Source organism: Lepisma saccharinum, chromosome 1 (assembly GCF_977018435.1).
Source record: "Lepisma saccharinum chromosome 1, izLepSacc3.1, whole genome shotgun sequence".
Lineage (NCBI taxonomy): Eukaryota > Metazoa > Arthropoda > Insecta > Zygentoma > Lepismatidae > Lepisma > Lepisma saccharinum.
In genome coordinates this window covers 26,363,218-26,388,994 of record NC_139229.1, presented here as the reverse complement: position 1 = coordinate 26,388,994, position 25,777 = coordinate 26,363,218, and the positions used below count along the sequence as shown (strand labels likewise).

Below are 25,777 nucleotides of genomic sequence, written 5' to 3'. Positions count from 1 at the left end.
AGGGTGTGCTGTTCCTGCACGACAATGCCAAGCCACATGTGGCAAAGAGGGCCCAGGAGACCCTTCAGCAACTTGGCTGGGAGACACTTTGCTATCCACCATATTCACCAGACCTTGCACCAACAGATTACCACCTGTTTCATTCCCTCGACAACCACCTCCGTGGGAGATCCTTCGCAAATGAGGGAGACCTGCGGAACGCACTCACGAACTTCTTTGCATCCAAGCCAATCAATCAATCAAAGCCTTATGAGGTTGAGTTGCGAGGGTGAGGGCAAACCTCGCAGATGAGATATATAGCTAAAAGTGAGAGTCAAAATCTTCATCGGGGAACACTGAACCACATTTGCGTAATACCCTGCCATCTCTTCATCAGTTATATGTTCAGTTGTTGTACTTTGAACAGTCATACAGTTTTCACGATCCACAAGCATTGTGGAAGATGGGCAGATTGTGTACAAAATTTTCCATTTATTTTTCCTAGAATACCCAAGGTGTTCATCCTCATTCTCCAGAAGGCCTGTGAGGATGAGGGAAGTTGATACAAAATGAACAACTCTACTCTGGAGTGATCATTTTATTATGTAACAGGAATCTCACCCACGCTTTCAAGTGGCTGCACAAACCAATAAGCAATAGTTGTAAGACAGAAGCCATAAATTAAGCGATCATTGTGTTTTAAGAAAGCAAGATGCTGTTTGTACATTTTTCTTGTCCGAGGTACTGAGCAAAGGAGTGGGTTTCATGCCAGTTGCTCTATCCTGTATACATAATATTGAGCTTGGATAAGCCTGGAAATTAATTTAATATAATTTATTCCCATTGTGGTAAGGAATTTTATGGCTTTTATCTGTCCATACCGTTCGCCAACTCGCCATATCCTAAGATAAGAAAAGAACGGATGCTGTTTCCACCAGTACTGATATTGTTCAGGAGTTCTGTATCTCGTGTTATATATGTTTTCCAATACAACTGTGTCAGATCATGCATCCCCAGCCTCTCTGACTATGACCTGTATCAGAACTTATTAAGGCTGCATATTTATGGTGAATAAAAGATCAGAGTTTCTGTACAAAAAGTGAGGACATTTCAGGATAAAAAGTAGTATATAAAATGGCATTTCGGTGTTAAAATGGTGAATATAATTCTAAATTTGATTTGAAAACTATGCTTGTTTCACAAAATAAGTACTTAATTTGTAACAGCACATTTATGGAGTTACCAGAGTGTTAAGTTTATTCCTGTGTAAAGGAGTCCATTTTGCTTCTGAAATATTTGCAGCAGAATTAATCAATTTTCCATGATTTTGCGTAAGTCTCAGGATAATTCAGACTTTAGAAAGTGTTGTCAGTAAATAACTAAATTTCGCGTTTAAAAGTTTATTTCGCATTTTTCAGTTCATGCTGCATCATTTCATGAGAAAATATGGCAGGAAAACTTACGTCCCACCTTTCAAAACCATGAAAAATGAACATTACAGCATGCTATTTCACTTTTCGTATTTCCATCAAAAACAAAATATGCATGTGTCTGGTAATTATATTTGAGCATAACTTGCTGACACTGTGAGTTCTTTAATTTCCTTCCTTTTTGCAGGACCAAGACAATGACACATTGAAGGACCTCCTGAAGGCAAACATAGATAAAGAAGTGCGAATGACTGTTTACAGTAGTAAAACTCAGAGCGTTCGTGAAGTAACCATCGTGCCAAGTACTACATGGGGAGGACAAGGGTTGCTCGGAGTCAGTATCCGATTTTGCTCCTTTGAAGGAGCCAATGAAAATGTGTGGCACGTTCTTGTAAGTATGTGAATGGTATTTGCTGCTCTTTGTACTTCGATCGAGATTTGTGGTGGTGTTCAATACAAAAAGCTGGCTTGATAGCAGAAAATGGCCAAAGCTACATTAGTGAATTAATTTCATAGAAATATTGATCACCTTTCTTAGTTAACGAAATGCAGTAGTTGAAAAATTCGCTCGCTCAAGTCATTGACCTGTTACATGGTGATATCAGGTTGATGCAAAGATAGTGGTCAATTTTGAACGGCAACTTTGAAATGCTATAAATTAATTAAAGAAGCTTATTTTCATTGACCGAAATAAAAACCATTACAATCAACACAATTTTACCAATGGCGGAACAAGTTTATTTATTCCGGTAGCATAAATTTCTGGGTTTCTTGAGTCAATGAACTCTGAAGGCATTTTTGGCAACATCTTGGTTGTTGAAGCGATTCTCTCATAGGAAATTGTTGAGATGCTTGAAGAAGTAGTAGTCTGTTGACAAGAGGTCCGATGAGTATGGTGGGTGAGGCAGACTTGCTTTGTTCAATTTGTTCAGCTTCTACTGTGTTGGTTATGCAACATGTGGGCAAGCATTTTTCTGCAGAAGGATTGGTTCTTTTCTGTTGACTATGCCGGATGTTGAAGTTTTGGGTGCATTTCATTGATTTCTTGACAACAACTCTTCTGTGATAGTTTTGCTGGGCAGACCACCAAACAGTCACCATGATGCAATTTCAGCCTTGGGGAAATATTTCGGAGCTTTGTCTTGATCCAACCATTCACGTGCTGGGTTTTCCACCTTTCCACTTTGCTTCAAATGGCGTACAATGGTCTTCTGCAACTTCCCGTGTTGTTTTCAGCAGGTCAGCTTCGATTATCACCTTCAGTTGTTCGTTGTCACGTTCCGATGGATGCCCATGTCCCTTCTCACATTTGAGAGTCAAATCACCGGCACTCGAAAACACTTCCTTCACCCCAAGCTTTAGTGACATCAGGTTACTTCTACGGCACTGTGACCAAGTTGAACTCATGATGCAAAATGATGTGCATTTCTTGCTTTGACAGCGTCATTTCAAGTAGCATAGAATCAAGATAAATCAAGTGTTAGAAAAGTTGTTTTATGGGAGATAGATTAATCAATAAACAAGCTTTGAAATTATGTATCACAAGTGGTATAATCAATAAGATGTCTTGGAAAAAATATTTGCAAAGCACAAAGTGAAACAATTCAGCTATTATTTTTGCAGATAACACTAGCTACGTACTAGCTTACAGATATCACACATGTACACAACAATTCATAAATATATACATCAAATCAACCATCTGCATTTTGCAGACTACCAAAGCTGTTGTATCTGGACCCACAGCCAGTATAATCCTTTTGTGGGGTTCCTGTCGTTCATTTGTGTTTCGCAATTAGCCAAAGGTGGCAGAAAAGAGAAGTTAAAAGAGTGTAAATCAATCAAATCAAGACAGCCATACATTTATGTTTTACATTATATGAATTTGGTACATGCCTATGTGAAATAGGGCTCTAGAATGAAGTTTCAAGAAAAACCTTGAAAAATCGATTGCGCAAACAGGGATTTTGCAAAATTTTGTATTTTATTTTATTTTTAATAATGTGGAAAGTTAAAGGTTCATTTTTGTGTTTCCTCAATAAACTAATGGCTGGTACTAGTTAAAACAACCCAACCAGCAGTAGCGGCTCGTGCCTAAAATAACAGGTGAAGAAGTATATTTATAGGCAATGAAAAACAAATAGTAAATGCCAGTGCCCCCCCCCCCCCCAATTTAAAACGTCTTTTTTGTCTTCATCCGTCCATCTGGAAAATGGTGTCTGCAACAAATTACACACAGTCATTTACTGGGTTCATTGTAGAAACCACAGCTCAACACATGAACACAACACACGATAGGAAACGCGAAACACACACGCGGAACAAGATCTCGCGAGAACGCAAAGATTTTGCCACAACCACTGGATGCAATGTTTTCTCCGACGAGACAACTGCTTCATCTAGGAGGCGACACCCGTTCAAGGCCAACGCTAGGTGACGTCACCGTTGCCATGACAACCGGCTAAGTTTTCCGCAACCTGGCAGTGTTTGCTCTTGGGTTGGGACGAACTCTTCACGTGCGTAGCGCCGAGAGGCGTGTTGTTTGAGTATTATCATGTGCGTTCTGCTGGAAAATAGTTGAATTTAACAAGCAAATGAAAAATGTCAATATTAATTTGAAAATTAGGTGAAAACATCTGCACTTGTTGCACTTGGCCAGCCGCCACTGCCAACCAGTGGTGTATTCTGGAAATCATTGTACTGGTTTACCACAATTCTTATTTACTGTATATATTTATTACACATCTCATCTAGATTAATTAGATCTAATAAAAATTAAAACACCAATGCAGGCATGCAAGCAAAACAAAAACTGAAGTTCGACAGCTTCACATTTTTCTGGCAATTTCGTTCTACATCGCAGCCTTCTGTCATCAGAAGGATGCTTTGGAGAATGATAAGTGGCATACATAAACTAGTCTTTCAGTTATTTAAATAATTTTCTTAAATTCTGGTTTAGAAGCTGGTCTGCATAATATATAATGAGCAATTGCCCATATATTAAAGCTAAATCTATGTATGTATGTGTGTGTGTATGTTTGCTTTCCGGCATAACTGTGGAACGCCTGGAACAATTTCAACCAAACTTGATACACGTATCACTTGCAACCTAGAAAGAAATACTGTGGGGGTAAGACACCCCTGTCACCTCTAGGGTTGGGGGCTTGTGAAGGGGGTGACATGTAAAAATAATTGAAAATGACCAATGTTAGTGTGGAAACGATACTTTTCGAGGTCGCTAAGATGAATAGTGACACTACGAATGCCGTTCAACTCCAAGACACCTCTGGCACCCCAGGGGGTGGGTGGGAAGGGGGTGACATGTAAAAATATCTAAAACGACCGATATTAGTGTGCAATACATAGTTTTCGGGGTCGCTAAGATGAATAGTGAAACTACGAATGCTGTTCTACTTAAAGTTCATCACCTATCGACATGGGGGTGAAAAATAAAATTTCAAAAATGACCTACATTAGTGTCGAACCCATAGTTTTCGGAGTCTCTAAGCTAATTGGTGACATTCACGAAGACATTTGAGAGAGAGAGACACACTTGCTTTGTCAATCATGATCAACAAGTCACAGGGGCAGTTTATTAAGTACTGTGGAGTGGATTTATGATCATGTTTCTCCCACAGACAACTTTAATAGAAGATTGTAAAAGGTAAAGGGTTCCCCTGTGCTTAGCACCATGCCATGAATGCGTATAGGGAGTGTGAGGGTAACGTCCCACACTTTCGTGATTCGGTCGTGAGTGGGGGTGATGTGATCAGCATCACACCCCTGCCTGCTTTTATCCCTCAGGGCTTCCCCCAGGTACCCACGTCATTCGACGCTGGGTGGGCACCAGAGCCGCTTCCAATGTTAGAAAAGTTCCCGGATTTGAACCAGCCGGGGATCGAAACCGGGACCTTTAGCATGGTAGTCAGATGCGTTACCGACCGAGCCACCGTGGCCACTTGTAGAAGATTGGGATTAATAAATACCCAGACAACATCAGGTAATCAGCTAGTGTATATTAATACATGATAAATTTTGGTTTACTGTGGTAAATGCAGTAACATTGTGAAGTCAATTCATAGCTGGATTTGTCAATATCCCAAGAGGATATCTTAACTAGTATAATTTGTTGATGTGAATATCAGTGCGATAAACGGAAAAAAAGTGTAAGATAGCTGAACCAATGGGAATAAGTAATCCGTAGCACAACAACCCTAGAGCCCACCCACCTACTGCCAGTTTCACTCCCACATGCCTCAGCAGAGGTGGGCAATCATCCAAGTTGACGTGTGTTCAGCATGACAAATCCCCAGTCGTTGTTGTAGGTTTCCATGAGCATGTTACGCTACTCATTTGCAACTCTCCAATTTCCTCATGATGGTGGGTGGCCACTGGTTCCATACACTGGCTGAAATCTCTGGAGAAAAGTTGTTACGCTTCCGCCAGGAGACTCGAACTAGTGTGCATGCTGTAGCCCAATGCCTGACACCTCAGACTGCATAACCCATGGTGCAGGATGTACCAATGGGAATATGCAAGTGATAAGATGCAAATTGAAGTTCAAGGAACCTAGTTTCAACGTGTAATATTCTGCTCATCCTGAAGCTGGTGTCCTTTATATTCTTAAATGCTTGCAGATTGTCTGTGCAGTCATTTTCATAGTAGCACTGATCAAAACTAGACACTTTTCTTCTAGTTACTAAACATTTTGACCCAAAGACAATATGACATGATCTGTTTCAAGAATTATACAAAATTGCAATGTAATATCAGTAATATAAAAGAAATAATTCCTGATGTATCTATCCTTAGTAGCTTAGTGTGGAATAGAATAGCTTTTATTGAAAGAGCATGTTTTAGCCTTGGGGGTTTGAAGACAAATCCTTGTCAAAGTGGAAAGCACATAGTTCCTATTTCACATTACACTTTCTCAAGATATACAGGGGATGGACAAATATATGGAAAAACCACGACATAAAAATGGGTGATATCGACGTGATTTTTCAACTTAAAATTGGATGCGGTGCGACATTCTTTCGTTTTGCGCCGTGAGATAGGACCCTGTCGGACTGGCAGGAGTCGACAGTTGCACTGTAGCTAGCGTGCAGTGCAGTTGATACTGAATCATGTTGGAGCTGACAGTGTTTCAAAGAAGGCAAATTGTGGTGTCCACCTTGGAGGGACCTCTGTTACCAAAGTAGCCTATTTGGCGTATCGAGTGGGACTCTATCCAAGATCAGGATGACATAATAGTGTGTCCGGAAAGACATCATCAGATAAACACCTGCGTGGACGAAAATGTACACTGCGTGACCGAGACAGACGGACACTGAGAAGGATTATGACCATGTTTTGCATGAAGAATAGTGCAAGATCCCATTATCCACCATCCAGGTCTTGTATTTGTCCATTCCTCAGAGACTACAGGCTATTGTGGAAGCTAAAGGCGGTCTTGAACCTTATTAGCTACAGCATTCAGACTTTTCTTTGCAGGTGTTTCCATATTTTTGTCCATCCCCTGTATATGTGCTTATAAATAATTAATATGCTATTAAATGAGAGCTAAACTAAAACTCATATCTTATTCCTGTTCATTTCAACAATGCTAGGGATTTGTTTTGAAACCCACAAGGAAGGTGGGCAGATAAAATGCTGTTTAAAAAATTGCATGTCGCCATGAATAAGTTAGTAATAATGTCTTCATGTGTCCCAATCTTCTTTCTAGGAAATAAATCCACGGTCGCCAGCAGAGATTGCTGGCTTATACCCATTTGATGACTATATTATTGGTGCAGACTCTGTTCTGCACGAAAGTGAAGATTTGTTCACCTTAATTGAAGCCCACGAGGGACGTCCTCTTAAATTGTATGTGTATAACACAGAGAATGATTCGTGCCGGGAAGTTTCAATTACACCAAATTCATCCTGGGGAGGAGATGGAAGGTATGTTTGTCGTAAGAGTGTGTGTAACATGTATAAACTTAATCTAATCTCATAACAAATTACAAAATTGAAAATAGTATTTGTTCTCTATAAACTTGACTGTGTTGTGTTACGAAGCACCAATCACAATTGTTGACACATGATAGCTGTTATAAGTAGGGCCACATATGTATGGTGAATAGAAGATAAAGATATTTGTACAAATAAATAGGTACATTTCGGGACCAAAAGTAGCATGTAAAATGACATTTTGATGTTACAATGGTGAACATAATGCTAAATTGGATTTAGAAACTATACTTATGCAAAATAAATGCTTAATTTCTGACAGCACATTTATGGAGTTATCAGAGTATTAAGTTTGTTATTTCACATTTGGAGTTTATCAAAAACTAAATATACATGTCTTTTGTTATAAGGTATTTTCAAATCGTCCACTTCCCATGATGCATCCTGTATAATAAATACATGCAAACAAGTTACTTTTTCCACGAGACTTACTTTTAAAGGTTCCATTGATTTGGATAGCCCCTGCCTCCATCAACTTGTTTCTTCACTGCTCAGCTGGCTTCCAGTTACCCTCCTTGCCATTAGGAAAGTGGTGTTGTAGCCAGTTCGTGTGCTATGTTTGCTGCACAAGCTCGGTTTTAGTTTCTGCAGTAGCGGGAACCAAATGTGATGTGCCTGACTGCTGTCAGTGTTTAGTTCATGAAAGTGCGTAATTGCGAATGTTACTTTGATTTTGGTGTCAATTAGCATGTGCAGTGTATCCCTGACAAACTTTTTTGACCTAGTGTTTGTTGAACTTGAGGTGCCTTGCTAGGCTGGTAGTTGGCTGTGATTTTTTAGCATCTGACAAGTGCTGTTTGTTTATTGTGGCTTTGGTTGATCTTCCAATGTAATGCGTAGGGGCACACATATTTCGTTTTTGACAAAAAAACGAAATTTCAAAACACACATTGTAGTGTTAATTTTTTAGTTTTTGAAAGGTGCGAGATGCATTTTGCTACTATGTTTTGTCACGAAATAATGCGAAATGAACTGCAAAATGTGAAATAAACTCTTAAACACGAAATTTAGGGTTTATTTACCAACGCGACACCTTCTGAAGTCTGAATTATCCTGTGAGTTATGCAATTTTCGGAAAATTTATTAATTCCGCTGTTAATATTGCAGAAGCACAAATGGGCTCCTTTACACAGAAATAAACTTAATACCCTGAGAACTACATAAATGTGCTATTACAAGTGAAATGTTAATTTTGTGTAATAAGTGTAGTTTTTAAATCAAATTTAAGATTATTTCACAGTTTTAAAACCAAAATTTCTTTTTATATACCACTTTTCATCCGATTTTTCACTGCTATATCACCGAAATTTTATTTTATTTACCGCTTTAGAACCCGAAATTTTGCTTTTTTATTTACCAAAATTATGTGACTCTAGTAATGCGAATTGCACTCACACTGGGCATCATATACTCGTGGGTTGTCCAGGGGTGAGAGAAAATATATTTTGTGTTTAGAGCACTGGTGTGTGTGCTATCACCAGCAAGCAGGGAACAATAAAATAAAATGGATTGCCTTCCCATAAATTGAACCGCCTTGCCAAGACCCTGAAACAGTTTTGACAGCACACAGTACCATAAAAGTATTAGCCTGGTATTGGTAAATAAATTTCAGTCTACACTTTGCAGAAGCTATACATATAGGTATTGGCTCAGTTCTACTTGTGAGTGACACTTGCGTTACAAGATAACTGGTGTGAATCCTTTTAAGCATGCTCCCAGTCCACCTGGTCAAGTAATCACCACTAAATTTCATCGAATGCTGCTGTGCAACCATATAAAGTGCCATGTTGGACAACGCCAGTATTTTGAAAATAGGGAGCGATGCAATGCTTCAGAAAGTAACACTTACCCTTTCTTAAAAGATGTTAGCTTCTTTCTCTACATTTGTGAACACTCACCTGCAAAGAAAGGAACAGAATTGTGTGAAAAGATTAAGAAATAATTGTGAAGATCTGCTTAAGTCTCACTATTGAATTAATGCATAAAACATATAACTATTGTGAAACTGACAATATTCACCCAGTTTATTATTAAGAAATACACAATAATATTTTTAGTATTTGTTAATACTATCGGTTGCGATCTAACTTCTCACATGCATCACTTCCTTCTCGACTACATACAGACATTACAAAAGTTGATAGCAAATTTATTTCTCACCTTACACAGGTACAGTCATGGACACTTCTGGATTGTAACAATCGCATAGCAAATCAATGAGACCGTTACAAGGCAGATGTATCCATGACTGTGCAACATACACCATCAGCATCGGCAACTGTCCAAGTTTCTCATGCTTACTGGAAGGCTGCGGAGTCGGTTTCCAAGATGGCGTCACAGCAGAAGAAGGCTTTTTGTGTGCTCCATTTTGAGGAGTCCAGATCTGTGATTACAGTGCAGCACGAGTTTAGTGCATGGTTAAAAAAGGCACACTACACGAGAATGACAACCAGGTGTCAGCATCAGTTTGTGCAAACTGGATGCTTGTGTAAAAGGCAAGAGTCCTAGCCGACCTCGTGTTCTAATGACAACATTGAAAGAGTGTGTGAGGCGTTTCAGTGAAGTCCCTCCAAGTCAGTGACTAGACTTCAAACACTGTCGCAGGAATGTATGAGTGCTTCTCAGTGGTGTTCTTCCACAGCTCTGGATCGGATGTGCAGCAAAAACCTTCTCCCTTGGCCACCCCTTTTGCCTGATCTTACACCATATGATTTAATTCTTTGGGGGCTTGTTTAAGGTAGAGGTTATGTACCACCATTGCCAGTGTCCATCCATGAACTTCGTGATAGGATGACGCATGCACTGCAGGCCATTACAGTGGACATGCTACGCCGAGTCTGGGATGAGTTTGATTACCATGTGGATGTGTGTCATGTAAACCAGGGTGTAATTGACGCATAAGAAACTTTGACAATTTCCGCCGCTGACGGTGTATGTTGTGCCCGTGTAACATGAGAAATAACTTTTTTAGTAACTTTTGAAAACACACCATTATTTTGTGTATGCCCTGTGCAAGCACACAAGATGTGGTCAAAGCTACATCAAAAGAGCACAAGTCTGCATATAATTTGTCTTCATCATGTTATTAGTGAGTGTATTATTATCTACAATGGCTGAATGCAAAGCTGCCTCTGGCAGAGCATGTTGAGTGAATGACTCAAAAGTTCACTGGAGGTTTAGGGTTCTAAGATCTTGCTTGTGAGTATCTTCATCAATTTCATTGAAACATCTATGACCTCATGATTGTGATTAGACTAAAGAGTTTTTTTGAGTTTTTGTTTCAAGTCCACTGTATGCCCATATAGGCGAATCGAGACTGGGCCAACAGTTGAAAGTGGGATTTGAACAACTGTGTGCCTCCACCAGATTAGATTAAAGAGACAGATAAGTAATTCAAAATAAGGAAGATACAAATACAAATGATTGAATGTAGAAAATTTGAACCGGAAATGCAGGCTTGACCAGGACTAAAATCTGGGTCATACCGAGCTACTGATCCAACCCTGGTTTTGCCTGATTTTTTCCTGTTTTACCTGTGTGGAATTGTCTTTGTTTGATTCCTGGCCAAGCCTTCATTTTTCGCTGAAATTTCTCCTGTGCGTATAAAGATGTGATTACTAGAACTCTGACTGCATGCATGCACACTTTTGCAACCAGCTTACAAATTCTAATCTTGGTAACTAGATCCTAAATATATTTTTTTATTTTGTGTTGAAACTAAATTCTGTGGTGCTAACATCCTGTTGAGGATCGAGGCCTGCAAAGTGGCATTTTGTTGGGCGATATGTGGTCAGTGGATAGTGTCCCATTTCTGGCTTTTGAGGCAAGTCTGCCACTATTAATTTCAAGTAGCTTCCCAATTGTAGTAACAATGCTGGTATAACACCAAAATTGTGGAGCTCCCACAGGTAATCAAACCAACACTAACCATTAGGCTATCAGGTAGCTCTTTTTATTTCATATGAAACCACATCTTTTCCATTTTTTCATACATAAATACATATTTCTTAATGTTTGCTTGTAAGAGCATAAAACACAAATTTCGTCAAGATTAACACCAGAAAAATATTGAATTGCTGGTATTAGAATTTTAAATATACACCCATACTTAAAGGGTATGATAGCATTTCCTTGACAACCGAAACATGGTTTCAAGTATTTTAGCCTAACTTTCAATCTTGCCTAATGTTTTCATTCTTTTTTCCAGCTTAGGGTGTGGAATTGGCTATGGATATCTTCATAGAATCCCAGTACGGAAGCATGATTCAGTCCTTGAAATAAAGAAAATGACTATCCCACCTCCACCTCAAGCTACAGCAGCTAGTGAAGGATTTTCTTCAGTACGTATTGTTTATTGTTAGATGTCTGTGATGGATATACATCTTACACCTATGAGAGTATAAAATAGCATTGGTCTCACACATACAAACTGCAGCATTCTCTTAGTGTTCGTAAGTTGTATACAGAGTTGCATTTAGTGTCTTATTCTTATGTATTTCTAGTGCATTTTACAAGTTAACAAGTATGGAAGCACATTGGTGGCTGATTTTCGGTATCGTCACTGAAGTTTCTGCATTTGAGTCCCATTTTGAGTGTGTCTTCATCAATTTCATCTAATCATCACTATCTGTGAAGCCTGAAGCCTAGAAAGTAGAATACTGAAGAGAAATCTCTTAGAAACTGTGTGAATTAAGCTGATTTGAAATAGAAGATACTGGCGATTCTGAAGTTGGCAACCTGAATTTTTATAAGTTTGCAACCCGACTACCGTTGAGATGGCAACGTGGGTTCCTTGATGAGTCTAGTCTCCTCCCTTCCTCCATAGCCTAGGACCAGGTGTCATAGTGATATAGCCCAGATTTTAGACTCGGCATACGCCACTGTCTTCACTCATCCTCATGTTTGGTATTAGCCAAAAGTGGCAGAAAAGCAAATGCTAAATAAAAGTACAAATACAAAATACAAGATGACTACATTACACATTTTGGAATTATAATATGATAGGAGCAAGTTTAGGATTTATCCAGTAACATCTAACAATACTCAGTGGGAATGAGATATGCTAATTCTAAAATATGCATAAGGATGTTTAGATATCTGTTATCATTTAGCATCGTTTTTCTGTCACTTGGCTATGATGAAAGTGATAAAGGGACAGTAACAACATGCCCAGGCTGGGACATTTGGTGGCCTTAAAGTTGACTGTTTAATGTACTCGGCAAACAAGCCAACATGAGGATCATTGTGTTTTCTAATAGGTGAAATATCTCTGCACAGTTCTGGTTAATATAATGGTTCACTGTGAAATATACATTACAAGTTAAATATATAATTTTACTCTTTGTCAAATGGGTAAATAGAAAGATAAGATATTATTGAACTGAATATAAAACACTTGTAAAACTGTATTAACAAATGTTCATGTACACTTAATTTCAAAAATATTGTTACAGATAATATACGCTGTTTTTCCTCTGTATCCCTTGAACCCCAGCTTTGATTCCATCACTGATAGTCTAGTGTGGAGACTGTCAGTGACTACCAAACTCCTAAATCATGGAGCTACTTCTCACATTTGAAAATACATGCCAAGGAATGAAGGGTGGATTGGATTTTTTTATGATAACTTCTTGGTTCATGGAATGAAATTCTTCTTAACCCATGAAGTCCCAGAGAACTTTTTTTGCTTGGATTTTAATTTATTTTTGTATATATACTTCTGAAGATGGAATATGAGCTACCTAATCGAAATTTTTTGTTTGTCATGCGTTATTCCCTAGGGAGTAGGTGATCTCATATGAGATCACTGGGACTTCGGGGTTAAAGTTAAACATGAGAAATAGAAAATTTAACACAATATATATATATTGACATTTGATTTTTATGCATAATATACAGTGTGTGGGTATGTGTGTGCGCACGTGTAGGGGTGTGTGCGTGCGTTCGTGCGTGTGTGTGAGTATGCGCGCGCGCGCATGCGTGCTGTTACAAAAGGACAACTTAGATTAATTTTATTTTATGCATTTTAGAATTTTATTGTTTTTATTTTATTCAAATTAGTAGCACATTTATGGTATTAATAATTGGAATAGTAACAAAAGAATATTATAATGTTATTTTTCATACCTCATCTACCCAATATTTGATGTAATTTGAAGTCTTAAAATAATACAAGTCATACAATACAGTATATCTATGACAAAGTAAATTAACACATTAGATTCATTTTAGAAATAATATCAAATAAATTTTCCAGCTTCACTGAAACGTCTACAACTTGGTATGATATGGCACATTGCATTCCACGCATAGGGTAACATTACACTTCATGCAATAAGTACGAGGTCGTCCAGAACAACCTTGCCTCTGGCATCGTCGTTGTTGATCTCTTCTCGTCAGCAAATGGTCCTTCTTGTCGAAGCATATTTCTGCTAGAGAAACCAGCCTGGAAGTGACTCTTGATGACAGAGCGATTGGGCGGTGTTGCTTTATAAGAGCCAATGTCACTTGCCTGCGAAATTCCAAAAGCGAAATTTCTTTTTTGTTAACAGTTCTATATATAAGCCAGCTGTTTACCACTGCCATATCCAGAGCTCTAATCACGAGAGGCCAGTACCATTTTTTCCCTCGAACACTTACTGCATGTTTTGCACACAACCAGTCATGGAGGTCCACCCCTCCCATTCCCTTGTTGTAACTCCGGATTAGTTTTGGCTGGCGCACAGTAATCCTTTGCTTCTCTTTCCTGGAATATCGAACTACATTACCAAGTGGTTCCACTGTATCAAAGTTTGTGGCAACAGTAACTGGACTGTTGTCATTCCACCTGACAACCAAAATGTCATTGTTCTTGTCGAAACGATAATCAAAATCCCCACGTTTCATCTTCTTCATATCGTTAACATTTGTAATTGGGCACTTGTGCATCTGTTGCTCCCTAACTGTACAACTTGCTCGGAATCCTATTTCTTTTAACTCAATCAGAAGTGGAAATGTTGTAAAGAAATTATCAAAATAGACTTCATACCCTTCTGGTTCATCAATGGTAGTAAGCAAGAGTGACTCCACAACACTTGGTCCAAGAGGAGTTTTATCATAATTGTCTCTTCGTCCTTGGTAAAGTTCAAAGTTATAGCAGTACCCATTTCAACCACATATTGCCCACAATTTGTATCCAAAACGCACAGGTTTTCCTTTTATAAATTGCTTCAGCGTGTTGTGCCCAAAATATTTTACAATCATTTCGTCTATGGACAATTTAGCCTGAAAGACACCGAACTGCCTGAAATTTCGGTTCAGTATGTCTTGCAGGGGACGTATTTTAAAAGATTTGTCAACAGTTCTTTGATTTGTCAGTCTGTCATTATTTCTTTTATTTGTCTCTTCACTTAGTTTGCTGTTTTCATTGAAGTGCACAACAGATTTCAATTTCTGAAAACGATTACGAGTCGTGCTTTCCCTAATCAACGGAATGCCTAAGTCTTCTTTCTCACTCCAATAATGTTTCAAGTTTGGGAGCTTATGGTAGCCTGTAAATAACAAAATGCCAAAGAAGACCTTCATTTCTTCTACACTACACTCAAAACCGGTATCATTTTTAAACGTTGTTGCATATTTGACAGTCTCACGTACGATATGATCAAACAAGTCAGGAGAAAAAAAAAGTTCAAACATTTCTACAGGAGACAAATTCTTACACTGAGATACTAATGCAGCCTCCTTCTGTGATGCAATATCAGATTTACGTGGCAAATCATTATAATTGGGGCTGCACTTCCTCCACTTCGCACAGGTTAGGGTGTCAACGCATTTCCTCTTCTTCACTTGCACTGCGTCATTTTCAACAGTTGAGCCATCTAGGTATAATGATTGAACTGGATCCCCTAAAACTGCATTAGAACCATCTTCATTGACTTCCTCTTCTTCATTGCACGTACCAGCATGATCTCTGTTAACAGTATGGGTATAACACACTTCTAGTGGCCCTGGCACCTCACTGACATTAGCTGCACCAATCTCATCATCGTCACCTTCATCTTCATCAGTAAGACAATCTACTTTGTCCGGCGGAAGAACGACAACTTCGGTATCACTAACTGATTCGTTTTCACTAAGATCACTTAGGATAGCCCTTATTTCGTCAATTGTACATGCTTGTATGTGCGAAAAACACGACATTGTTCTTCGAACAATCACCAACAATAAATGCAACAGCTGGCTGTGTACATAAACGCAGCAGTACGTGTTGCTAATCGTTCGACGAAAACAACTGCGGAGTATGATAAACCAAACATCATTGTTGCCAGTTCCGAAATGTCGAAGTCCCAGTGATCTCATATGAGATCACCGTTTTCTTGGCGAGGAAATATCTAGGATGTTTTTAATATAGAATGACCAAAATTGCTTTATATATACTTCAAACTACTGATGATAAAATAAAAGCAGAAATACGTCAGTATACCACATTAACAATGAATAACAAAAATTCTCGGTAACCCTTCTGTGAAACTTAATAGAATGAAATTTTTGAACACTAAAAATCATTGTCTTAGTAGAAACTAGTAAATTATATTTACATTATACACAATTCATGGACCTTTGAAAAAGATATGAAAGAGCATTTATAAAAAATTATTGCAAAATATTTACTAAAATGTCAGTTTTGTTAGGTGATCTCATATGAGATCACTGGGACCTGATGGGTTAATAGATGAATGGAGCAATAAAAAAAAATGGCTTTCAACTAGTTCCAGACGTATTGAAAATTAAGTTACTTGTTGTCTCTTACAGTCAGATGAGTCAATTGAGTTAATTTTCATTGCATTAATTCTTTTTTTGGCCCACCAGTCTACCAAAATTTATCTTTATAGCTTTGGTATTTCTGAGACCATAAGGATCGACATGACTGGAAAATAACAGATGTTTTTTCCCCCTGACTTGTGCCATAAAATTCGTAATTTTTATGGGTAAGCGAGTGATCATCAATTCCAGCATTTAGATGCGTGTGATGCTGGGAATGCTTCTTGTGTGTTGGAGGATTCCCTTTATTTTTACTTCTAAAATTTTTACGGAGCTATCAGCTGCGTTTGGTGGAAGAGCTATCAATTTAAAGATGAGGCATAGCCGAAGTTTCTATCTGCACAGGCTACTGGTAGCTTGCGAATGACAGTTAGGCGATTCCAGATCTAATTTCTACAAAAATCACCAAGATCAGGCCTCTCACAACACCTCAATGCCACAAACCATTCAATCTCCTCCAAATCCATACTTCACCCAAATGACTCCCATCATCAAAGAGACACATGCCATCATCCAGCAGAAACCAAGGGCAAGGACACCCAACCTGACACCCCTACTTAGCAAAATCCCAGACAGCCAGAACACACACAGACCTCGCTTACAACCCCCTATTACTTGCCCAAGGGAAGCAGGCTGTGCTAAGTAGCACAACACAGTAATCAGTCCAGCATGCCAATCATCACCAGACTACAGAAATCTCAACTGCCTACAGAAAGCATAGCCAGAAGCACCCACCAGTCCTGAGAGGTTGGGAAGAATTTGAACCACCACCATCTGGGTGACACACTACCATCTCCATCGCAGATGCCAAAACCTTCATTAATTAACCTTTCTTCGAAATTAACCAATTAAATTTGCTACGCAGAAATACAGACCATCACCTATAAACTTTCCATGTTTCAAGTTTTTCTGGACCTCATAGTTCAGATATTTTCCTCAGTAAAACTGTAAAATATTACTTTGGTCCCACCTTAGTAACATAACAAGTCGCTAAAAGTCACATGCTTACAACATTCACACTTTCAGGATAAGCCACTTTGGTATAGAATGAGTTTTCATATCCTCTATTTTGCTCTACTGAACAAAGCTTGACATAACAAAGTGACCTTGATGTCTTTCATTTAGATACCTGTAAGAGACTAGCATTGTTCATTGTTCAGTATTATTATTAGTACAATAAAGTATTAGGATACTTGTTGACCAAATTTGAATCAATTTTTGCTGCACTTGATTAGTTTAAGTCCTGGGTCCTTCAACAGCACAGGATATTTAAACCCTTCGTCACCCATGTTCTTATATCACAAATGCCCCACGTGCTGCACTCGGTGCCACCCTATCAAAACCAACGGTATTTACAAGAATTACTGATGCAATTCAATGTTGAATTACACTAACATTTACTGGAAATCAGGTGAAATATATATGAACGCAAACATGCCCATTTCGGACATTTTTATTAGCTATTAAAGAGAATAAACTTTAAAAATAAAAGAAGTGTCTCAGAATTACAAGCTTAGACTCTTGAAGCAAATGCACAAAAATATTATTCTAAAAATAATTAAAACCTTACCATATAATGAAGGAACTAAAAAAAATGAACTCACCATTCACAAAATTTTTAACGTGTTTTTCAACAAGTTTCAACTTATTTTTCATAAATTTTCAACGTATTTTTCAAAACTAATTGAAATTGTACAACGTATATGGGCGTAGAAATGAAGCATTTGAGTGGTTTCTGAGCCAGGTGAATAAAAAGAAGTCACGGGGCTTGAGGAACCACAGGAATGCTTTTTTCTGCCAAAAATTCATTGATGGAGACTGCTGTGTGACATGGGTCATTGTTGCATCATCCAAGTGCTAAAATTTGATGGATGGTAAACCAGTTCAAATTTAACTACTGAACATTCTCAACGTCAATCGACAATCTGACCTAACATGAGACTTCACTCTTTCCACTTTGTCGTCCTTTTTGAGGTTGAAGGTCTTCTTGCACGAGGTTTGTCTTCCACTTGTTCTCAACCTCCTAAAAAGGACTTGTGCCATCTGAACACTTGTTCCCTCGATAGGGAATGTTCTCCATAAGCCTTTGGTATTTTTTTATAAGTGACAGTAGCAAAATAGCCAAGCTTTACACAAAATTTGAAAATGTTGCTCAAATTTTTTGCCAGTCCATTTTCGTAACACACCTCACAAACACAACTTCACTGCAGATGCTCTCAACAATCACATAGCAACTGTAGCAAGTTCAAACTTGTAATGAGTCAACGGCAGGGGTTAGCCTAACTGCCATATGAAGGGGAAGGCAGCAGCGTTGTCTATTTGTGTGCAGTGTTGCCAGTCTCATTACTTTTCTGCCACACCTTGTAAGAACCACTGATCTAAGATACATGGGAAGTTCTGTTTCATATTCTGTAGCATTTTGATAGAATTGAAATAAACGTGTACTAGAGCTGAGCTGATTGTGATGCCTATGTATCGTTATCGGAAAGTATCAGTTGGATTTATTTACTGATACTTTCGTGAAGTCTAATTATCCTGGAAATTATACAAAATTTGAAGTCTCCGTTAAATTTGTACTAATATTGTGTGGAAAAACTATTTTGTGATTACTTGGCAGTTTAATATATTCTTCAGAATGGTAAATTGATGCTTACAATTGTAGTGCAATGCTAACATTAATCAATATTTTGAACAACTTTTAATTATTACTGTTTTCAGGCATCGGTGCCAGTGGTAATCTGTAAGAGTCCCAGCATCAGTATAGTTATTGGCCTAGCCCTATATGCACACTTATTGTGAAATTGTTCCTCATGCCCTGAAATCCATTTAGTGAGTAGTAGTAGTTACTTAGAAATCAAAAATAGCTGTAAATCTATACTACAGTACCTGCCCAAATTATATCATATTCAGGTTTTCTGAGGATAACTTTTTGGGGACTTATCCGATCCGTATGAAATTTTCACAGCACTTTGAACTGTCTATTATGTTACCGTAGCCCAGCGTGGTGTGCAATGGTAAAAAGCAGAAGTGATTATTTCGGCGATTTTCTGTATTTTTTGAATCTTCATTTTAGAGATGTGTTTTTCTATCACAATCTGTAATTGTTTTGTTGAAATGTATTATAATAATCATTTCAGTGATGGATAAAACAAAGCAAGTGCTCGATCTCATCAAGGCGCAACAAGATGTGATTGTGGTAGGCCATCGCCAAGGGAGGACTCTGAAGAAGCTGGCAGAGCAGTTTTCGATCAGCCAGTCAGCTGTGAGCAAACTTCTGAAGTGGTGGCGGGTCCAGGGAGGATACTTGAAGAAGGAGAAGACTGGGAGACCACGCATCACAGACCATGTCACAGATAGGAATATACTGTGCTTGTCTTGGTAGAATCCCCGACTTACTGCAGTGGATATTGGACGGGAACTAGCGAGTCCAGAACATCGCCAGTCATCCATACAGACGATACAGAAGAGGCTGAATGCTGCCGGACTGATTGGACGTCGGCCAGTTAAGAAACCGCTTGTCTCCGAGAAGAATAACAAGGCACGTGTCGAGTGGGCCAAGGCACATCTGAACTGAACACGTCGTGAGTGGAATACCATCATCTGGAGTGACGAATCGAAGTATCTACTGTTCAGCACTGACGGCATACAGTGGGTACGGCATCATACAGGTACCAGATTGCACCATAAGTATCAGCTTCCTACAGTCAAGCACAGTGGTGGATCGGTCATGGTGTGGGGATGCTTCTCTTCACTCGGCACTGGCCCCCTGGAGCGCATCAATGGAATCATGGATCGGCATGTCTATAAGAACATCCTGGAAAATATCATGCTGCCGTGGGCACGTCCCAGCATGGGCAGAATATGGCCTAAGCACCGATCGAAGGATGACACGGGGTGGTTTGCACAGTGCAGAGTGCCAGTTATGGAGTGACCCAGCCAGAGTCCCAATCTGAACCCCATAGAACACCTCTGGAAGGAGCTCAGCCGACGTCTCCGAGGCACCAGAGCCACTTCTGTGGATGAGAAGTTCAGACAGCTGAAAGATGAGTGGGAGAAGATTGACCAGTCTGTCATCGATACTCTCCTCGATTCTATGCCACGTAGATGTCAGGCTGTGATTGATAGCAAGGGATTTCCTACGAAGTATTAACTAATTGTTCACGTTCAAGTTGTTAGAGCACAGCAGAGTAGACATAGTAGGCTAATTTTGAGTGTAATAATGATGACAAGTTTTTTTCTGCTTTGCCCAAAATGACAAAATAAATTCTGTAAAATTTGAAAATGAGTTTTGGATGCTGTATACCTGTTTCAACTGTGTGATATACCTCACTAATAATATGTCGAAATTAGCAGATGAATTGAAGTCTACTCAAATAAGTTATCCTCAAAAAACCAAAATATGATATAATTTGGGCTGTATGTTCCTGTATTACTTATTGCTATAAATACTCGCCTCTGAACACAGTGGTTCCATTAATAATTATATGAAGTAATGATTTACTTTTGTATTTTCACAGGTTCCTCTGACAAGCAACACTGTTAATGATATTACATCCAATATGGCAAATCTTAATCTCCATCCATCAGATGGTGGGGCCATCGCTCCACCTCATCCAGCAATGATGGGTGCAACGACTACAGTCTCTTCTACTGTCATGCCCCCTGTAGCTTCAGCACCGCTGGCAACACCCTTGCCTCCTAGGAGTGGAATTGAAACAATCGCCACCGCGACGGGAGTCGTTCCGTCTGTTGCTAATTCAGTGGCAGCAATCGCAGCAAGTAAGTGAGAGACATTTTGAACCAAGGTCTTACTATGCTAAACATGTCCCAAAAGACAGAAAATTCAAAAATCGCTCACTTACCTTCTTTTCAAGGGTGAAAATACCATGTTTTGACATCCCTAGCAATGTCTGTTTCCAGGAGCAAGAAAATCCTCACAGATTATTCTCACAGATCCATATCATACAGATGAAACAATTACTAGTTAGAAAACTTGCTTCAAAGAAAGTGACATCTACATAAGATTCAGTCCAGAGATTATGCAAGCATTTATATACAACTTAGTACTCAAAATATGACAATAGCTACATCCTGGCTATTGTAACAATACTTTCCTGTTTGCCATGTTTGATGTTGACAATGGAATCAGACATTGCTAGGGAACTTAAAAAAAGGTTATTTCCAGCCCAAAAACTATGGTAAGTGAATTATACTTGAATTTTTTTATTTCAAAATATGAGCGTCTGAATTTGTTGCGGAGAATGAAGGAAAGCAATTAATTATTTTTAAAAATGTAAGAATTACAAATCAAGTAAATCTTGTTTTTCCAATTTAGTTTGACTCTATTTAATTTGTGTATATAAAACATCGAACTATTTTGAAACAGACAGTACTTACCCAGTTTATTATTAAGAAAATATTTTCAGTATTTGTACACAATTAGAGCACGTACACACAAAACATAAAGCTAGGTTCTAAACTTTACAAATTAGGGAACGTACTCACTTGCTACCCTTCCTCCAATACTATGTTTTGCTCCTTTTTCCTTCTGTTCGACAGTAACCTATCTTGGCTCTACCAGTTACTTGTTCCGATACTGCCACAGGCGAATAAGATGCAAAAACATAAAAAAACTAACAATACGGTTCATTCGGAAAAAACACATCTTAGAATAACTACCATACATGTTTCTTGTTATTATTCTGTACCATGGATATAGGGGAATCTCAGTTCTTTCTTATTTTTCTTATAATAGATAGTCCAGATGTTCCGTTAAATATATGAAGGGCCAGGGTGAAAAACGATGAATGTTCATTCGAGACAATTTGCCAGGAAATGAAAAACAAAGTATTTCTTTCCATAAGAACGTTAATATATGCCAAAATAATAATGCGTTTTTCAGGCACTTCTCATCGTTTCCCAACCAAGGCCGTTCTCATTCTTATAGTACAGCTTCTGAACTATCAGATGGCGTTGCGATCTCAAAATGGGCGAAAATCGACATTCATCGTTTTTCCCCCTGGCCCTTCATATATGAACACTATTTATTTCTTGCTTAAATATGTATAGATGAATTACAAAGGCAACCCCCTCCACATGATCCAAATTAGTTGAAATGCGATATATAGAATAGAGATTCATTCGTTCGCCTAGACCATCAGAACTATCTCTATTTAAATATGGTTACCCAGTGACCGCTAGCCTTCTAGACTAGCCACAGCCACTACTAAAAATGCAGTTTCTTTAATACAAAATGAAAACTTGGGTGCAAACGAGATTTGTACATTGGTCGAGACCATCAGTACTATCTCCATGAAAATGGTTGACCCGTGACCGCTAGTCTTGTAGACTCGCCACAGCCACTACCGGCACCGAGAGAACTTTCCTACGTCTCTCCTCTTGCCCAAGCAACGAAAAAATGCCAACCCCCGCTACTCGATAGAATCCATTATATAGGTGATTCGAAAAGAGCCAGTAAAGGACTTCTTTTTTTTCACCCTTCCATGTTTTGAAAGGACAAGTTTTTAACTACCCGCCTTCTGAAGAAAACTGGCCTTCCCAGACACGTAGGCCAGCTCTATAGTTGCTTACATTAGAAACTGCACGCTGCACCAACCCATAAAAATAACATTAATGAACATATACCAACATTTAATAAAGAAAAGGGTCATGTACTGGTTCTACCATTACAACTACATGCTGACAATTTCAAAGACATTAAGCCGGCCCCTGTAGTGGAGTGGTTAGCACATCGTGCTACGATGCCATGGGTTCCAGGTTCTAATCCAGGCCTGGACATGGATGTTTGTTAATGTCCATTCATCAATTTCATCACATCATCACTCATCCCCATCTTCGCAAATTAACTAAAAGTGTCACAATGGGCGAAGTAAAATTAAGCAAATCAAATCATAGGCATTACGTAAAAGCATTGAGGAACCCCATCTTTACAACAGATTTGAACGATCGGTTACATGGATTCGGCCAGGAAAGTTAGGGGAATGTATAAGCCTAGAGCTCAACCTTTACTGCAACTGGTCTTGCTTACCCATTTCTCTTACGATGATCAGATCATAATTTCTACCTCTTCTACATGAGGGAAACAATTTATAGATTTTTAACATATTTAATTAATGAACAACTCAACCTAGCATACTTACATAAAAAGGATACACTTGTCACACATATAAACCGAAACTCACGCCAGTTTACAAGCCCTTCACACCTTAATAAAACTGCCACTTTTTACCACACACGCTTGTACAACTCCGGGATTTGAACTCTCTTGCACACACACTACCGTATAAGTTCCTGGCGCACTCTCGTGTTCTTGACGCATACTCTGTCCGGTAAAAAAATCTTGATGAGAACTGTTTATTTCGAGCCTTGTTGTACTGTCCTGTCTTCAAACAATTTCCAAAAGCTGTAGGTTTTGGAAGAACCCCTTGGCCCAATGAAATCATTGTTGTTTTGACCAAACTATGGGAAAAGCATATCATGGTCATTCTCTGGATCCTCCAGTTTCTGCCACATGTTACCTAAATTAGTTCAGTGGCGATGCACAGTGTCCAGTCGAAGGGATACAGGGCTCCTTTGTCACTTCTCGCATTCCTTTGTCCTGGTCCCTGGCTGGGGAGGGAAGAAGCGCAGCCCACATGGAAATAAACATAGTCCCCATATTTCCGAAGGAAGGTATTTTCAACATGAAGCAAAGCATTGCTATATCGTATAACATGAGAGTGCACATAACATGCCTAAAGATCACGTCAGCGAGTGCACAAGACGTGACCAAAGGCCTATATGTAGGGCTAATGTTCAGTAAAATAATTAGTCCATTTTATTAGATACTTCATGAGCAGAAAGAGCCAAACCAGATTGAGATTTATGTTGCCTGGTGTCAAAAAGTATTAATTTTTACTACATTGAATTTTTAATAATCTGATCTTCTGTATAAATCGATGCTGGAAGTGGAAAATGTTAGCTGGGGGGGTTAGTTGAGCCTTGAGAAGACACTTGACTCTTTCTTTAAAGTGCGAGTTCAGTATTGCTTAACTGTTCTTTTCCTTAACTGCAAGCGGTGACCCTTTCCAATACACCGAGTTGTCAACCTCCCTTCCACATAGTACAGCCTGGAATGCATTTTGCAGACTAGTGAGACACTGACGTCTGGACTCATGACCTCTGTGGGGCTCGTGTTGCATCATCCATATATGTTTGTGATCGTCCCTTCATCCTCATCTTTGTCTTAGAACTGGCTGGTACAAAAAATGCACTACCATTGACATGATTAGTGAAAAGATTTAATTCTCCACAAGTAGTTAATTCTCCACCTGTTCTCTTTTTTTTCATGTGAGAATTTTGGCAGGATTGAAATAAATGTGTACCTCAACCCACACAATAGCGAAAAAAGTGATGCTGATTGTTAACAGAAAAAGTGGTTACATATAGAAATTTTGAAAAAGTCATGACATTTTGTAAATAAAATCCTGGATTGTACATTATACACCCCTCATAAAAAGTTTGGAATGTTGTTACATTAGACAACAGGTGATAGACAAGGCCTTGGAATGCAACAACACATGGTATCTGTCTGCTGGACATGTGCCACGGTGCCTATCACTTATTGCCTAACATAATAATATTCCAAAGTTTTTGTGAGGAGTGTATTAGGTTGTCTCATAAGTAGCGTCAGAATTGTCGAGTCTTTTTTCATGGTCACATTTTTAGTGCTCATGCATACAAATTGAATACTCTATTTTAGTTTTTAACAGTAAAGAACCTTGTATCGCTACTTTTGCAAATTTTACAGGTAAATAGAAATGCTTGAAAAATTTGCAATATGGGATTTATTGCATTGTTGGGAAAAGGCCTTTCTGCACATGCAGAAAAACTCGTGCTGTGGATGGCCATGGTTAGGTTAGGCTGAAAGATGGCTAGAACATTTTAGAGATGGGAAGACCAACATCTAAGATGAGCCTTACTTGGGAAGACCCACACAATGGATCAAACCAGCCTGACCGGAAACATCTGCAGATTGTTGGGAACTGGTCAAGCTTTGCAAAGTCAATAGGAGCTGTCAAATGATACCCTATGAATTGATCTGTTCAGGTCAAGAGTTGAAACCTATTATCTTCTGCTAGAAAAGCAAATCAATCTAACAAGGAGAGGGCACAGCTTGGGCAACTGAGTTCGGGATGGGCCTTCTTGTAGTGGTAGGGTACCGTATACAGGGTGTCATTTTAATGGCAATCACGGAAACCTATAGAGGACATCAAAACAAACAACTTTTCTCAGTAACATTTTTCTCGTTGGTGCATCGATTCCACGCTAACAGCCGTTCAAAAAGACAGTTTTGCCACCTGGATGCTGGGAACCCAACACAACATTATTTGTATCTCTGACGTCATTTCCTGCAGGGAAAAAGCACACTGCAGGGTTGCAAGGAACACACAAATTTTGTGAAAATAACAAACTACCAACCACATTATTAGCTGTAAAACCAAGCGAGAAACGCGTCCAGTAGACCGAACATCATAGCCTACCAGCCAGAAGATCAG

General features: G+C 38.9%; 1 protein-coding gene across 2 annotated transcripts in view; it reads left to right on the top strand.

Annotated features, from left to right (window-relative positions):
• The window catches only part of Grasp65 (Golgi reassembly-stacking protein 2), a 33,552-nt gene that overhangs the window by 4,163 nt on the left and 3,612 nt on the right, over positions 1-25,777 (top strand). Inside the window, exons 3-6 of one of the 2 annotated variants that reach the window (XM_083129805.1) lie at positions 1,597-1,800; positions 7,135-7,352; positions 11,629-11,761; positions 20,738-21,003. In XM_083129805.1, coding sequence (XP_082985931.1) covers positions 1,597-1,800; positions 7,135-7,352; positions 11,629-11,761; positions 20,738-21,003 — 821 coding nt within the window. The remainder of the gene's footprint in view (positions 1-1,596; positions 1,801-7,134; positions 7,353-11,628; positions 11,762-20,737; positions 21,004-25,777) is intronic. The other variant, XM_083129796.1, reaches the window with a different exon arrangement.